Raw genomic sequence first — 18,159 nt, forward strand, 5'->3', positions numbered from 1 at the left:
GCTGGCTTTCCGTAGGCGGCTCTGTTCAACCAAACACACACACACACACACACACACACACGTGGAGGAGCTCAGCGGTCATCCATTCTTCAGGGTGACTTGTGAAGGCGGGGACAGCATCCTCTCGTCTGATTGGTCCGTGTTGCCTCAGTTTATGTTCCGATTCAAGGTCATTCAAATTAAAGCTACTTTTCAGATTTCACTAAATTCTTCACAAATCAATACGTGTCCCACTATGGGCAAACGTGTCTGCCTTGGCTGAGCGCCGGTCCTGGGAGTTTTGCAGAGAAATCGCTGTTGCATCATCATTACTCACTTTCTTTCTTCCCATAATTTACGTCTCGTGATTAAATCACTTTAGCTGCAGCCGTAACTTAGTCAAAGTCCAGGGTGTACCATCCCTCCGACAACCATAATATCTGTTTTATTGTTTTTGACTGCTTCTATGATCACACTTGTCCAGGTAGCTCTCACATGTGTACACCCTCTTTCCAGAGCCTTTGAGACTGATTCAATACTGCAGTATTACAAGTGTTGTGACAGCAAATGAACCATGGTATCAGTGTGTGGCACATTCACATGTGGTAAAAGGTTCTCTCAAATTTACTGAGAAAAATCCCTCATCAAAGAATTACCTGCAGCTTGAATGACACTCTTTTAAAAGAGTTTTAAACAGTTTCAAAAATTCCCAGCAAAGATCTCACTGTGTCATATTTAAAAAAATGACATGGAAAAAAAAGGCTTGGAGCTCAGAGTCAGGAATATAAGCAGCATCTGAACTGGAAGGACATTACCGTTTGCATACAGCGGATTGTTTGAGTCGTATAAAGAGAATAAAGTTATTTCAATCAGCTGGTTGTGATGGATGGTTTGAACTCCCATAAAGCACAATAGTGGAAGAATGTTGGAATAAATAACATGTTTGTGGTGACAAAATGTCGAGGTTTTACAGACAATCAAGTGCAGATGTTTGTACAACATCTTTCAATTAAATGTTAGATGTATCTAAAACATAAAGAGTCATTTTTCACAGAGTAGATGTTTCCTGTCTGACTTCATCCACGTCTCTCAGGGTTCTGGAGGAGTTCGGGTCCATTTTTCTTTCCAGCTCTCTGAAGGTCTCACCACGGCATCTGGACCAGGTTCAGGTCTGGACTTGGACCATGTCAATCCAAAACCTGGATTCTCTTCTTTTTCAATCTTTCTGATACAGATTCAAATCTGTGTTCACTTGTGAACTCCATCTAGTTTGGACGTAGTTTTAGAAGCTTCTCCAGATTGAAGAACAGCTACACCTGCTTTTCTAATGATATTTCTCATGTCTTTGCCTCTTGGCATTGTGTTAACACACACCTGACTGCTCCAGACCAGCAAACTGCCAAAACATCATTTAGTATTTACAAAGGTCTGCACAGCTGCTCCTGATCAATTCATCAGTGACTAATGATTATAGGAGTGATGCCTGCATATTTCTTTTGTTTTTGCCTTCATTTTTGTTCAGTAAAAAAATACCAGTGAAAAATCTCATGTTGTTGTTAATCTGATGTTGGTGAAATCTGCTCCCCTTTTCATTAAATATATATATTATATATATTATTATCCATCAATAAAATTAACATTTTTCAAACATGTTTGTTTATGTTCAAATTTAAAAAATTATATACAAGATCTTCCTTCTTCTTTTCATAATTTCTTTTGTGTTAATTCCGATATTCATTCTTATGCCACAAGGCACAAAGATGATTTTAATTTACCGTTTTGTACAACATGGAAACATCAATCTTTCATCACTTTCAGAGGCCCCCACTTGTGGAATTCACTCAATAAATCTCTTAAATCATCACCATCCTTGCCAATATTCAAAAAACATTTAAAGTACTTTCTTATTGTTTCATCTTTGTAGTGTTTATTATTTAATCTGAGTTACGTTTTCTTTTGTGTTTTTTGTTTTTTTACTCCCCCTTGTGTAGCTTTGTTTAGTTTTTTATTCATATATGGAAATGATTCTATAGAAGCCACCAGGCTTCTTCCTTTCCTTGCATGTTATTTCAATGTTTTTACATTTATTGTTCAATTTGTCTTATATTGCTAAATAAAAAAACTAAACTAATTAGCCTAAAATTTTGATTTATTGATATCAGATTAAAACAAAATATCAAAACAAAAGCTTGGTTAAAGAGACGGGGGAACCATCTTTAGCTTGTCTTGTTGGTGCACTCATGTTTACAGTATGAATGATAACTGAGGAGGACCGTACTCTCTCCGACTACGAGACCCTCGTGTGAGAGGGGCCTACCTGCCTAAGGACATGTTTCTAAATCATGGATGAAGAGATGTGAGGACAGGACAGGTGAGGGGAGGAGGACAGGTGTGTGTGGAGGTCTCACCGACTGGTCATGGGTACAGGAGCAGGTGAAATGAGCGGGAGGGGCGGGCGTGTTGCCAGGCAGGTAGGGAGCTCCCTTAGCCATGACTGCAACATGGCTCATCTGATGGAGATGCACACAATACACACACACACACACACACACACACACACACACACATGCGCACGCACACACACACAAACACACACATGTACGATGACTTAAACAGACATGTGAAGGACATGAGATGGTATGAAAAATACACCAATCATTTTTAATCCATTACAAGCTGCTTAAGATGATGATTATATCCATAACAGCTTTTGAAATGACTGGAGTGATGATTGACTTGCATCATATCTGCATCTTAGAATATTTGGAGCCAGCTGTGTCATCTTACAGATAAATATAGATATGATCAAACTCCCGAGAGCCAGCAGCAGCTGCTGCTGGAAACTCCAGACCAGAGACGTAAACGGGCCGGTACAGACGGGGTTTTGGACCGTACACATTAACAAATCCAGGTTCTTCTCACACACATGACGGCTCGTCTTCTGAGTCTCTCTCGACTGGTGGGAGAGAAAGTAAAACTAAGCGTTTATAATCCTGCGTTCATGACTTGATGATAGATGTTAAAAAGCGTTCCGACCCAATCCCGATGACAGGAAGAATGGTGCAGAGATATTAAAATCAGAGCTCTGACAGCTGTGAACAGATACAGATGTGTCTCCAGCTGTTTGACCCGCACGTCACCTCAGAGAGATTTTACAGCAGTCAAACTACTTTCCGTCTTTTCCTTTTTTACTCTCAGTGAACGGTTTGGTGCAGCTGAATTACTTTTTTTTATTTGGGGGGGTTAACATCATCTATTGAGTACGACGGAGGAAATTGGAAATTACGAGAATAAAGTCGTAAAATTACAAGAATAAAGTCATAGCCTAATGTTACAAGAATAAAGTCGTAATATTACGACTTTATTCTCGCAACAATATGACTTTATTCTCGTAATTTTACGACTTTATTCTCGTAATATTATGACTTTATTCTCGCAACATTAGGTTTTGACTTTATTCTCGTAATTTTACGACTTTATTCTTGTAATATTACGACTTTATTCTCGCAACATTAGGCTATGACTTTATTCTCGTAATTTTACGACTTTATTCTTGTAATATTATGACTTTATTCTCGTAATTTCCATTTTTTTTTTTTGTCTTAGTTTGGCCCTAAAAGTTGAGGGCTCAGAGCGGGAGAGGATGAAACTTTCCTCCAGGCCTCAGCATGTTACACCTGCAATATTTTCATTTGATAAGAAGCATAATCATGAATTGTCAGATCTACTTTCAACACCTGTGTTGTTTTGCACCCGTTACAAATATAATATTTTCTTATATGTGAGCAATATCTGTCTCTCCTTTCTCTGTTCTTCATTCTCTCTGTCTGTTTTCTCTTTTCCTGCTCTGTCCAGCAGGTCTTCAGCAGGAAACCTTATGGATCACCTTATGATCCAGGTCCTGGTCCAGGTTTCTTCCTGAATAAAGGGGAGTTGTTCTTGCCAAGGTTTGGTTTAAGGTTTTTCTCCCACTCGGGGAGTTTTTACCTGCCGTTGTTTATGTAATAATTGCTCGGGGGTTCATGTTCTGGGTCTCTGGAAAGATCCTAGAGACAACTTCTGTCGTAATAGACGCTATAGAAATAAAATTGAATTGAATATGGAAGACAATGATGCCTAATTTTTGGGTAAAGGATGTCAATCCCATCACATAGCGGCTCCTTGGATCATCTGTCACCACCGCAGGACAAGATCCACTAGTCTGAAACGTGGCTGCTCGGTGAGGATTTGACTGCTGTTAAATCCAACTGTGAATTATGATCCGTTTGAGTCACTGAGGACAGACTTTCTGTCTCAGAGATGAACTACCTGTGTTTTGATTCAAAACGGTTTTCTTAATAATTTGCAGGTTTAAGAAATCAGAATTTTACTTCCCTCCCATTTCCCTTTTCAAAAAGCCTTTGTATATATCAGTCAGGCTGAAACACACACCTGTGCCTGGTGGCTCATGCTGCTTGCAGCGAGGCGAAGGACTTTATTCAGGAGTGAACGGGGCGCCAAATTTCAGGATTTCATTTCCGATATTATTGAACTCGGCAGAACTGACGGGTTAATCATCAAACACTGTAGGTGCAAAGATCATACGGCAGGTAGAAACCAGACGGCTCTGAACGTTTACTCTTCTGTAGTCCGGCAAACTTCTACCACACAATTCATGTGAGACAAAAAAAGGAAAAACCCAAATGTAAACTATAATAAACTGGTACTAGTTTACCTGTAATATAAAGCATTGTAATCTGCTGGTAAAAGTTCAAGTGCTAACTCCTGACAGATCAAACAAGGTCATTTTCAGTACAGATCCCTCACTGTGTGTACGGAAGAGTATTAGAGCCATGCAGGAGAAAAAATATTTGAGAGGGGAAGATTTTTTTTTTATTGTGCAAAGTCGAAATGTCGAGAAAAAAGTTGAAATGTCGAGATTAATGTTGAAATACAATTTTGAGAAAAAAGTCGAAATGTTGAGAAAAAAGTCGAAATGTCGAGGAGAAAAAAGTCGAAATGTCGAGAATAATGTTGAAGTACAATTTCGAGAAAAAAGTCAAAATGTTGAGAAAAAAGTTGAAATGTTGAGAAAAAAGGTGAAATTTTGACTTTATTCTTGAAATTGTATTTCAACATTGTTTTCGACATTTCGACTTTTTTCTTGAAGTGCACAATAAAAAAAAAATCTTCCCCTCTCAAATATTTTTTCTCCTGCCTGGCCCTGATACTCTTCCGTACTGTGTGCCTCATTCCTCAAACCCTACTTTTTTCACCCTCTCTCCCCAACCTGCTGCCATGTGCATGCCTGTTTTTATGTGTGCAGCTTCTATCATGCTGCTTTGTTGCGATAACCAAGTTTAGATGCTACCGCAGTTAAATATCAGAGCTGGCTGCATCGCCTCTCGTCCCTTTTCTACATCCAATTGCAGCATCTCTCAGGAAAAATGTGGAGACTTCCTGCACAACTGCAGCAGCCCACAGCGCTCAGGCAGCTCTCATCTAGCGTAGCGCAATCCCGCTGCTGCAATGACCCAGTTTCCCCACAGTCATCATTAAACTTTCATCATTCAAGTTTCCAGCAGCAGCAGCACTGGTTACCTTGGCAGCGATAGCCGCTGCGGTGATGTGGGAGGAGCCGTGCTGGTGGTGGTGGTGGTTGTGCACGTGCCGCCCCCTGCTCCTGTCCTCCTCCTCCTCGTCCTCCTCTTCCTCGCACTGGGTGCCGCGCTCCATGGTGTGGGTGTCGGCGTGGTTGTTGCTGTGCGTGTTGGCCAGCAGGGAGGACGGCGAGGGCAGCTGCTCCAGCGCGGCGTGCGTGGACTTCACACTGACCATGGCCTCGCGCAGCAGGTCGATGGCGTGAGGCAGGGCGGGCAGGATGAACTGAAAACACTCCTGCAGGAAACACCACAGCCTCATTTAGGGTTTTAGAAGATAAGTAGGTCCTGACGTGCACTAACGTCCTCTGGTCCAGGTCCTCAGGGGCCACCGCCCCGCACATTTTAGACACTGCCCTGCTCCAAAACACCTGCTGCAAACACATGGTCCACCAGCAACAAGGTCTGCACAAGTCTGTCACTGAGACGTTCACAAGTGGAAAACATTTAAGACGGATGTTAATCTTTCTAGGAATGGACGTTCCAGCAGACTTCTAGCAAACGCTCAGAGAAAAAGTTAAAAAGATAACACACCCAAAACTCAATGACAGATCTGATAGACCTCACTGAAGCCTCTCTGATGTACTATTTTTCTTTCTTTTTTCCAAATCATGCTACTGACAACATTAGACTATTTTTTAATAAATTGTATTATAATATTTTTCCGGGGTTTCTGTTGCCAGAAAGAAAAAAAAACTAAAAAGTACATTTCTTGTCTTTATTATAAATAACTCGCCTCTAGTATAAATATACAGGACTGTCTCAGAAAATTTGAATATTGTGATTTTCTGTAATGCAATTACAAAAACAAAAATGTCATACATTCTGGATTCATTACAAATCAACTGAAATATTGCAAGCCTTTCATTATTTTAATATTGCTGATCATGGCTTACAGCTTAAGAAAACTCAAATATCCTATCTCAAAAAATTAGAATATTCTAGGAATCTTAATCTTGAACTGTAAGCCATAATCAGCAATATTAAAATAATAAAAGGCTTGCAATATTTCAGTGGATTTGTAATGAATCCAGAATGTATGACATTTTTGTTTTTTTAATTGCATTACAGAAAATAAAGAACTTTATCACAATATTCTAATTTTCTGAGACAGTCCTGTATGGTGGAAAGGATGCACTGCATTGGTTTCCATTTCCATTTAAAATGATGCCTCAGCTTGTTTGAAGACACGGCTGTATCTCTCGCTCTCAGGAGTTGCGTTCACAATCTGCTCAGCAGTGGAACCAGAATGGTACCGGATCCATAGTTCTCCTCCATGTTAAATGTGTTAAAGCTGCAGTCATCCGCAAGCTGAAAGGCTGAAGATCTCTCCAATGAAAGATCTCAAAACTTCGTGCACCGATGAGACCGACTGAGACGGCGACTAACAGGGTACCAACTAACCTGGAACACTTCCAAGTTGAACCCGCTGCTGTGGTTGATATTTAATGTTAAATGCAGTGCCAAATGGAGTTAAACCCTGGAAACCAGAAGGTCAGACGAGGCTGAAACTGGCTTCAGTCGTAGCATCTAATTCTGCAATGGCCCTTTTGTCAAATGCTGAATTGGAAACTAAGAATTGAAACCTCAGCATTGCAACACTACAATTAAAAAAAAATATATATATATATATATATCTACCGATATGAAATATGAAATCAATTGTCAGGGTTTTTCCTGCATACAAAATTAGGAGGCGGCCACCTCCGCCTAATTTCGTGCCGTCCCCATCTCTCAAAACTCCGACGTCATGAAAATTGTTATTTTTCTGTCAGTTTTTTGTTTGGTTTTGTTTTTTTTTTAATTTCTCACAGTTCAGATTTAAAGGATTCTGAATCCTCCACCAAACTTTACATCAAAATGCATCGTCTGAAGTTTCACCTAAGCTTCAATCCACGCAACGTGTAGTTCCAATCTGAAACTTTTGAGCATGTAAATTTAGATCGGTGCAGAAACATCCCAGTTAAGTCTGAGATCTGTACCTGGGAGCCTTTCTTGCTTCCTGGAAGGTTGATGATCAGAGTTTTACCCCGGATACCACACACTGGCCTGGAAACGGTGGAAAAAGAAAGCCCGTTAGAGCAGGCGAGGGATATCACACACGGGAGTGTGATAAGAGTCCGAGGATCTTCACCTGGACAGCATCCCCAGAGGGGTAACGTTGAGAGATCCCATCAGCATGGCCAGAGCCATTCCTGGAGCCTCCCGCTCGATCACCTCCCTGGTGGCCTGCAACACAAGTACAATCACTTCATTTACACAATTCACACGTTTTACCCTGAAACTTTGGGGGGGGTTTCAGACAATACATCCTTTAGCTGCATTCAATTAAGGTTTGCTAATTTAGAGACAGATTTACTGACCATTATGTCCGTGCAAATCCTGTTTTAGTATTTTTTAACTAGTCATCTTCTGAAAAGGCTGGGTCTTACAGCTGTTCCTAATGCATATGATTTTAATGGCTTTAACTGAGCCTAATACTTATAGAGGAAAGTATTTTAATATTAATGGATTTAACTGCAAAGAAGTTATTCTTAATCTGACACAACCTGCAGCCTTTAAGGACGGCAATCTGCCTAAAATGCACTTAATAAAGCAGCGCTTCTCGAAGTTGTGTACTTTCTTCACTGCAAAAACTCAAAATCTTAACAAGAATATTTGTGTTATTTCTAGTTAAAATGTCTCATTTTTAGTCAAAAAATCTCATTACACTTAAAACAAGACCCATTACCAGAAAAATAACTTGTTATTTGACAATTTTCACCTGTTTCAAGTAGATTTTCACTTTCACAATAAGTAGAAAAATCTGCCAATCGAACAAGATTTATCTTCTCATTACAAGCAAAAAAATCTTGTTCCATTGGCAGATTTTTTCTACTTATTTTAAGTGAAAATCTACTTGAAACAGGTGAAAATTGTCAAATAAGTTATTTTTCTGATAATGAGTCTTGTTTTAAGTGTAATGAGAGTTTCTGACTAAAAATGAGACATTTTAACTAGAAATAAGACAAATATTCCTGTTAAGATTTTGAGTTTTTGCAGTGTTTTTTCAGAATGTATTGTTTCAATAGTAATGTTTTAGGGAAAAGTACACACACCTGGTTATGACCGGTTTGACCTATTTTCATTTGCTGCAACTTACCCCGTTATGCTCTATGAAGCAGTAGCAAGCTAAATGTACTATAGAAAGAAAAATATATTACACTCCACCTGCTTCCATATGATATGAGGGGGAAAGTTGCAGGTAGGTGTTGATATTGAAGTACGCTTCATTAACTGATTGTTAGTGGATGCACAGGCCTCTAGAGAAGCACATGATCTGGAGGTTTGTTGGTCTGGAGGAATAATCTGGCGTTTGGTGGGGACTGATCTCAGAGAAGCATCTGTGGACGCCCATCAGTCTGAGGAGTGATTATAAGGCTTACGTTTAATCAACTACCAGTCCATCGTTCTACACAAAAAGAACATTTTCCCCCAGTGGAAAAGATTTTAGGCAGTCGCCAGCCTTCCCATGAGCGGATGTCAAAGCAGGTTCACCCTCTGGTCAAACTGCACAACGGTCGGGGAAACTGTGATGAATCCAAGAGCTCCATCTCAGAGCGTCCAGGCGTCACTGGCATGTTAAGTGTAACATGACAGCACCGTTAGGCTGTTTTCACGTACGTATGTCCCAGCGCCCCGTAGGCCGGCCTCGGTGCCTTCCAGGTTATATTCTATCATTATTCACTTCCTGCTATCAAGGTGTTGTCTTCACTCTGGTCCACGACACCAGAAGCCCCGGAGCAACGGTCAGTGCCTGCATCGGTCGATATCGCTGGAGGTTTTTGGTATTTTGTTTATTTGTACCACTCAAAACAAACTGTATTCAGAAGTAAATGTAATTTTAAAACAATAGTTTCTACAACTAGTTTGTAAATGAAGCGTGGTTGAAGGCCGTTTCTCTGTGACTTTAGCGTTACTTTCTTCAACCATGGCTGTGTCTGAAACCAGACCTACTTGTTATCTAGTCCTCCGTCACTGGACAGGAGTTCATATGTAGACACCGCGTACAGTAGAATGTAGAGATCAGCTGAATAAACGCTCAAATGCCACTGCAGTAAACAGTGTTGGAGTTGTTCATCGCATCATCATCGCAAGTGATGTCATCATTACTGCGTAAACTATTTTAATATCTTCTGAAGTAAGATAAAATGACACTGATGTTGTCTGTGTTGTATGACAATCTCTTCATTGTGCTGCATTTTCAGCTTTCATGTTGATGACGCCAAATTCTGACCCGACCATCCGAATGTCGCCGCAGAAATGGAGACTCATCAGACCAGGCAACGTTTTTCCATCGTCTGTTGTCCAGTTTTGGTGAGTCTGTGTGAATTGTAGCCTCAGTTTCCTGTTCTTAGCTGACAGGAGTGACCCGGTGTGGTTTTCTGCTGCTGTGGTCCATCCACCTCAAGGTTGGACGTGTTGTGGTTCACAGATGCTCTTCTGCAAACCTCGGTTGTAACGAGTGATTATTTGAGTTACCGTTGCCTTTCTATCAGCTCAAACCAGTCTGGTCATTCTCCTCTGACCTCTGACATCAACAAGAGATTTGTGCCCTAAGAACTGCCGCTCACTTTTTCAGATCGTTCTCTGTAAACCTTAGAGATGGTTTGTGCGTGATAGATCATTAGTTTCTGAAATACTCAGACCAGCCCGTCTGGCACCAACAACCATGCCACGTTCAAAATCACTTAAATCACCTTTCTTCCCCGTTCTGATGCTGGTTTGAACTGCATCGTTTTGACCACGTCTACACGCCTAAATGCACTGAGTTGCTACCACGTGATTGGCTGATTAGAAAATAAATTTCCGTTGACGAGCAGTTGGACAGGTGTACAGTACCTAATGAAGGGGCCGGTGAGTGTATACAGCATCATTAGCATTTCTATGTCTTGGCTGCAGACATTTTCTGACTCTGCCAACATTTTACCAAACTACCCAGATCTATTATTATGGGTGTAAATATCCGCAGCTCCTCTTGTGTAGATTGGTTGAAGGAGATGGAAGCCACAGTGGATGCTTCCAAGTTGGTGGGTGACGGGGGTCCCAGCTAGGGACCGTTGTCGACAAAAATCGATAATCAAAATAGTCGACAATGGTCGTCAGACGTGTTTTTCCAATGGAGTGAGGCGTCTCACTTCAATACAATCTCTGTCGAGAGTCGCGCAGCACGATAGCGTCTCAGCAGCTGCGGGTAATAAAACTTCAAAAGTTTGGGAGCATTTTAGTCTCGATACGGCGAATAAAAAGACGACTTGCAAGGTTTGAAAGCAGACGTTGCTTTTCACGGGAGCACGTCGGTAATGCATTTGAAGAGAAGAACGTCGGAGTGTTGAACGAAACGGACTCGCCTTGGTAAGATATTAAGCCTATTTTCATTTTTTAAATTAATTAGTTTCATTCGTTAACTTTGTTTATTTCATGTTATTTATTAGTGTTATTTGAGGCACTAACAGCTTCTCTCGTTGCTATAACATAAGTCACATAATTGATGCTGTGTGAAAGGTGAAAAAGCTTGTGTGATGATGACAATGATGGATTTGCATCTAACTTTCAGTCAGGTGCCTATGAACTGTCAATTATCCATCAAACTCCACAATGGTCATGTTAACATTAAATCAGATAGATTTGTCTGGACATTTCTCTTGCGGGACGGGAGAAGACACTAAATCAATGCATCTATTATCGTGCGCCGTGCAACATAAATTCTCAGAGTTTAGCAGATGCGGGCGGGAGCAGGATGAAGAAAACAGTCCCTATATCAGGGCTCTAGTGCCATCTTTCTGGTGTTTATTATCATTTGCCACATAATTAAAGCAACCTCATACTGAATTAGAAAGAAATTACTGATTATCCGATTAGTCGACTAATCGTTTCAATAGTAGTCGACTATTAAAATAGTCGTTAGTTGCAGTCTTAGTCCCAGCGAGTCCTCGTTTCAGCTCTGGCAGGACTCGACTTGTTTGACTTGATGAGGATTAATGTAAAGTAATATTGCTAAGTAATATTAATTAGCATCTTACCATAACCAAAGTTAGCCCAGCTAAAACTTACAACGTCCCGGATGGTTTGTCTACTAATTATAAATTCTACAGTCTGACCGTTAGGTCCATGAGGAATCATCTCTGACCGTCGACAGGACCCCAGAAATCTGACCAATCAGAAAACACTTCAGCTAAATCTGCTCATTATAAGGAAGAACCTTTCTTCAAGACTCTTTATCTTTGTCATTCTGAAATAATTACAGGTTTTTTGAAATTATGCTGGGTGCAAAGCTACTTTAGAGGTAGCCGAGATCATAATCCGATGTCTGAACACTATAATGAATCATTAGATAAGCATCCTTTTTTTGGTTCATTATTTTCAACAACCAAACAAGTAAGCAGGGTTCAATTTCTATGTGTCTTATTATATTGTGCTTGCACAGGAAACTGCGTTTTTGTTTATACATCAGGACTATGTTAATATACAAAAACACCTACAGAATTCCCACCTGTGCCTTTTTTGGACAGCAACCCATCGCCTTTTTGCTCACCTTGGTAAATCTGGCCTTCTGTTTCTAAATTTTTTTTTTTTTAACTATGACTGTACGACTGTGAAGTGCCGTTGTGTATTTGCACCTCAGGTGTCACATCTCGGGGTGCAAAGCCAGTTCCTCCAGTAGTGAGGATGAGATTCAGCTCCTGCACATCGCACCACTCCAGAAGAGTTTCCTGCACACATACCAACACCAGAAAAGAGTTAACACCATTCCCCCTCTTCACATCCAGTCACACGGCCCAACAAACAGCTGCAGCAGACAGGTAATACCCATTTAATGTAATTTATAATACACAGGAGAGAAGTTGTAGCCTGATGAGTGTGAGTTAATCTGCTTCACCCCGGGCACGCCCACACTGTGACATCAATGCTGCAAAGATATACGGTGCAGCCTTAGCGGGAGCTCAAAGTGAAGACCCGTACCTTGATTTCGTCGATCTCATCTGGAACTATTTTGTAGGCTGAGATGGCTCCCCCGAGTCTGCAGGAAGAGACGACGTTAACGACGGTGTAACGGTGTAATGTGTGCTATGTTTGAGGCAGCATTAGTGTTTTTGTGGAGACTCACAGAGATGGATCGTGGACCAGGTCTTTCAGGTTCACTCCACTCCGGTCCTCTGCCAGGTTCTTGAAACAGCTGTCACTGACTGGAGAACAGAGAAGTTCAGGTTATCAACCAGAAAAACTCCAACAAAACCAAGGATGCACTGCAGCCAACAACCAATACACTGCAAAAACTCAAAATAACAAGAATATTTGTCTTATTTCTAGTTTAAATGTCTAATTTTTAGTCAAAAAATCTCATTACAAATAAAACATCACTGGAAAAAACAACAATTTTCACCTGTTTCAAGTAAATTTTCACTTGAAATAAGTAGAAAAATCTGCCAGTGGAACAAGATTGTTTTGCTTGTAATGAGAAGATAAATCTTGTTCCACTGGCAGATTTTTCTACTTATTTCAAGTGAACATTTACTTGAAACAGGTGAAAATTGTCAAATAACAAGTTATTTTTCTGGTAATGACTCTTGTTTTAAATGTAATGAGATTTTTTGACTAAAACTGAGACATTTTAACTAAAAATAAGACAAATATTCCTGGTAAGATTTTAAGTTTTTGCAGTGTAATGCTCACATTCCTGGTAAAGCGGTTACGCTCCGATGAAACTTTACATATGTACACCAATAAGTGAATTATTTTGTTTATCTTAACTTTAATAATCAGTCAGTTTCTGAAACCATTAATCTACTAATTGGGTTATTAATTGCATAATAAACCATTTTATTTAGCTATTAAGTTTTTAAACTAGCCTTGCCTAGGCACAAGCCTAGATTGTTTAAGCCACGTGCCAATTAACCAAAAAAATTGAAAATTATTCCTTTAATGGGAAAAGTGTTTATAGAGGTCAAGTTAAACCCCCTTTATGACCATCCTGTCATATTTCACATAACCAGAACTCCTAAACCATCTGATATTTAGAAAAAAAAACAGAAAAAAACTAGTGGAAGTGAAAGGGCAAATTAAGTTATTTGGTGTGAGGGGAAGAGGATGCAGAGGATGGGGTTGGATGGAGGTGGATGATTCACTGTGGCGACCCCTGACGGGAACAAAAGGAGAACCAGACCAGAAATCAGAGAAATAGAGGTTTGCACACATATACAAGTCTTTACGGCCCCCAGGACTTGACCACATACGAGATTCACCAGCATGTCGCACGGACTCATTTAAAGCCTATGGTCACACATCTGTAACGTCAACTTCTCACTACAGTTACACCGAAATGGTTGGTGCAAATTAGGGTTGTCACGATACCAAATTTCTGTTTCGATACCGATACCAATATGTATTTCGATACTTTTCGATACTTTTCGATACTTTTTGTAAAAAGGTGGAACACTCTCAAATGTCAATATTTTCCTTTATTTTAAAGCAGACTTTGGGAACAATAACCACAATGAATAAAATAAATAATTGGCATGGGATATTAAAATTTTCAAACCTTTAGAACAGTGTGAACAAGTAAAATAAAGCAATGCGATTCAAATTAAAGTCACCATGTTATATAAAATACTGTAGCAGCAAAAACTCCTGCTTCTGAGTGGGTGGTGTCACCCTCTCTGAGCCAGGAGCACTAGACTTCTGTAATTGGGGGAGGGAGGGGGTACAGTATTTTAATTTAAATGCCATTGCTTTATTTTACTTGTTCTCATTGTTCAAAAGGTTTGTGTTTTGAAACTATAGGCCACATGAAACATTAAATGGGCATAACTAGAAAAATAAATTGAGGCTCATTCTATCATCTACAGGACTGTCTCAGAAAATTAGAATATTGTGATTTTCTGTAATGCAATTACAAAAACAAAAATGTCATACATACTGGATTCATTACAAATCAACTGAATATTGCAAACCTTTTATTATTTGAATATTGCTGATCAAGCTTAAGAAAACTCAAATAATTCTGGGAATCTTAATCTTAAACTGTAAGCCATAATCATCAATATTAAAATAATAAAAGGCTTGCAATATTTCAGTTGATTTGTAATGAATCCAGAATGTATGACATTTTTGTTTTTTTTAATTGCATTACAGAAAATAAAGAACTTCATCAAAATATTCTTATTTTCTGAGACGGTCCTTTAGGATAGGATTAGATATTGTAGGGTAATGGAATGTTTTACAAAAGTGTGTTTCAATATATAATATTAATTCATTAATATAATTCATTGCCTTAATGGTTTATAATATATATGAAACATTAAATAATATTCAAATATAAAAAATATATTAAAGATATATTCTAGTCTGTGGAATTTATTTAAATATTTTAAGAATGTAATTTATTTTTTAAAAATATTTTAAAAATTGCAATAACCATGGACCTGTTTTAATAGGCTACTGTAGGTTTACTACGGGCTGGGAGAGGATCTGTACTTCTTTCATTGACATGACAGTGCAGTGAACTGGTGAACAAAGTTATCAGCTGTCGTTCTTGACTGAAGTCGAGGAACAAGTCGGCGTGGTTGTCCTTCAAATGTTTGGAAAGGTTTGAAGTGTTGCCTCCTTTTGCGAGACTCACTTTGTAGCAGCGCTCGCACTGCGGTGTTTCTGGGTTCAGCGGGTCGGCCTTATCGCTCGGTTTGAACCCGAAATATTTCCACACCGTACTTCGGGCCCCCATTTTGTCCACAAGTACAGGCTTTTCTTCAGCTGCCATCTCTATTTATTTCAACTTTATTTCAACCCGCTCTGTCTGTCTAACATGCGACTCGTTTCTCTCTCCTCCGCATGCGAGTGGGAGGGGGAGGCGGCTCTGCTTCTGCAACTACGTCACACTCGCGGACCTCGCCGTGCTTAAAGAGACAGGCTCCAATTTACCAATTCGTTTGCATAGAAAAAATATATAAAAGTACCGTTTGTTTTTAAATGCTGGTATAGTACCGTTTTCAAAACTCTAGTACCGCGGTACTATACTGGTACCGGTATACCGTGCATCCCTAGTGCAAATAAAATATTTAAACAGATGGCGCTCCGTATGATACACTAGACATTACGGTAAATGTACGCTGAGTTTCCACCGGCAGCTTTGAGTAGAGAGGACAGAAGGTGACGATGGATTATGGAGTTTTATTGAGATTTGAGAGCAATTTCTGAGATATTTGATCCTTCAGCAAGCATGTTTTTGGATGTGTTTACAGTTTTCCGTTCTCTGTATTGCTCAGGGCGGAGTTCTGCCCTGTTGAACTCCCAAAGACACATATCTGAGTTCACAGATGAGACACGCCCATCAGCAGACAGAGCAACTGTGTCGGCTATAAGTGGCATCAACCCGCTGAAACAGAGAAGAATATCTTCAGTTTTTAAAAACTCTTATACTGACTGGTTTGATTCAAAGAAACATGAACACCATTATTCCTCTAAGAAGTGTTGGAAGCTCTAGTCCACATCATGAAACAGACGTGTGATGACGTAAACTACCAATAATCCATGATTACATTTGTTAGCAACTAATTTGGTCATCGACTATGCTGATTACTTGTTGCACTCCACACTGCACTAATATAAGTCTAGTCCTTGTTTTAAAAACATCTTTTTAAGTTAAGGAGGAAAAAAACTACAAAAAAACTACTTTTTCACCTGAAACTTTTGAAAGTAAGGCCTTAATATTCAAATACAGTAACTGTGGAATCATGCAAGATGATGAGCTCTGCTGCTGAGGGCTGGAAAACTAGCAGCTCTTCTGCTAATAATTAGAGATGCTCCGACTGCAATGTTCTCAGCCAATTACAAGGTCTGACATTCCGATACCAGTTTGGGCTTATTACAATATCCTTTCTTAGAACTATAATTAGCGTAACTTCATGCATTGCAGGGGCGACAGAAGCATTTGAAATGTGGGGCTGCAAACTGGTGGGATTCTGAGGGGTCGTCCCCCAGAAGAGTTTAATGGAGTAGTCGAAACCATTTCCGCCTACTCATTCTTGGCCTTACAAAACTGTCTAACTGTCAAAAACAAATCTATGATCGTGTTATGTCATTGTTGAATTTAGATGACACATCAGAATCAAATTCCTTGTTTGTCTGCACAAACCTGGCAAATAAAGTTAAAAAAAAAACTGAAAAAACAAAAGCAACCTTCCATTTATTGAAACAAAGTAAAAAAGAGTAAATCTTCCAATGTGTTATTTTTTTTGTTTAGTATATAACTATACTTTAATGTGACACGGGTCTAACTTTGAAGACAAATAACAAAAGAATATGGTTTTAGTTGGACATTGTGAGATGGTTATTGATCTGACATTCCCTCCTCCAGTTTTCAGCAGTCTGCACTGACGGTTCACTTCAGTCGTAAACTTTATACCAGGGAGGGTTGATGAAGCGGGTGTTAAACTAGCTTTGCTTATGATTTAATAAAGTTCATTTTGTCCATGGCTATACAATTTAACTTGCCGACTCTTTTCGTCGGACAAGAATATTTAGGTTTTTTAAATACCCGACATGTTTCGGCAGATTTGACAGCTGAGTCACGCCTCCCTTTTTTAACATCAGCTGGTAAATCGGGACACGCACACACCATCTTGTGACTATTGTGAAGGCGGAAGTAATCGCTGAAATATGTCATGTATTTAAAAAAATGAAATATTCTTGTCCGACGAAAAAGAATCAGCAAGTTAAACGATATCTTTGCTTACGCTTGCATGCAGTGAATTGTTGCAGATAACCAGGAAGAGCTGGAGTTGACTTTCAATGGGATGAATATTGTCTTCTCTCGCCTCCGTGATTCTGACTATAGGTCAGAATTATTGAATAATTATCACAAAAATTAAATCAATAGGAATGATATATTAACAAGTATTACTATCCAGTAACTGTGGTCCAGTCCAGGTTCTGCCAGCGGCGGGTTCACAGGTGATGCATGTGCAGTCTCCACCACTGACTGTCACGTGACCCATTGCTTTCTGAAGATTAGTTTTGAAGTTGTTGTTTTTTTATGCCCAGCTCTGTGAAATTACATTTGTTTTCTGAGAAACCTAGGCAGCAGCTTACAGCCTGTAGCTGGTGACCATTGTTTTTGTGTTTCAGAAATATTGAAAAAAAGCGTGAATTGTGGACCGCAGCATTTTTAAAAGATGACTGCAGAAGCCATGGCCCTAAAAAGTCAATTAAAAGGTGAAGACCCCTGGTAAAATGTATCGTGCAGTCAAAATAATACGCTTAACTTGTCTAAAATGTTGAAAAGAATATCTGTTTTATAATAGGCCTTGGTCGTCTTGACGTCATCACCTGGCGGAGCCGCCATATTGGAAGCTACCTTAGCTGCTCTTCGTTGTGTCTTAGCCCACCGGTACTTGTAATCGTTACTTTCCGTTATTCTGTAACCATGGTAACCCGTTGCTGTGTTGTAGCTGCAGCAGCTCCACACATAACAGACGTGGGGAAAAGATCACTAATGGTTTAACTT

General features: G+C 39.7%; 1 protein-coding gene across 1 annotated transcript in view; it reads right to left on the reverse strand.

Moving 5' to 3' along the window:
• The window catches only part of gphna (gephyrin a), a 65,254-nt gene that overhangs the window by 39,628 nt on the left and 7,467 nt on the right, over positions 1–18,159 (reverse strand). Inside the window, 7 exon segments of the mRNA XM_061744395.1 lie at positions 2,388–2,489; positions 5,560–5,856; positions 7,601–7,667; positions 7,753–7,847; positions 12,278–12,370; positions 12,621–12,678; positions 12,766–12,844. Of these exon segments, the coding sequence (XP_061600379.1) occupies positions 2,388–2,489; positions 5,560–5,856; positions 7,601–7,667; positions 7,753–7,847; positions 12,278–12,370; positions 12,621–12,678; positions 12,766–12,844 (791 nt within the window).

The sequence above is a fragment of the Cololabis saira genome, chromosome 16 (assembly GCF_033807715.1).
Source record: "Cololabis saira isolate AMF1-May2022 chromosome 16, fColSai1.1, whole genome shotgun sequence".
Classification (NCBI taxonomy): Eukaryota; Metazoa; Chordata; class Actinopteri; order Beloniformes; family Belonidae; genus Cololabis; species Cololabis saira.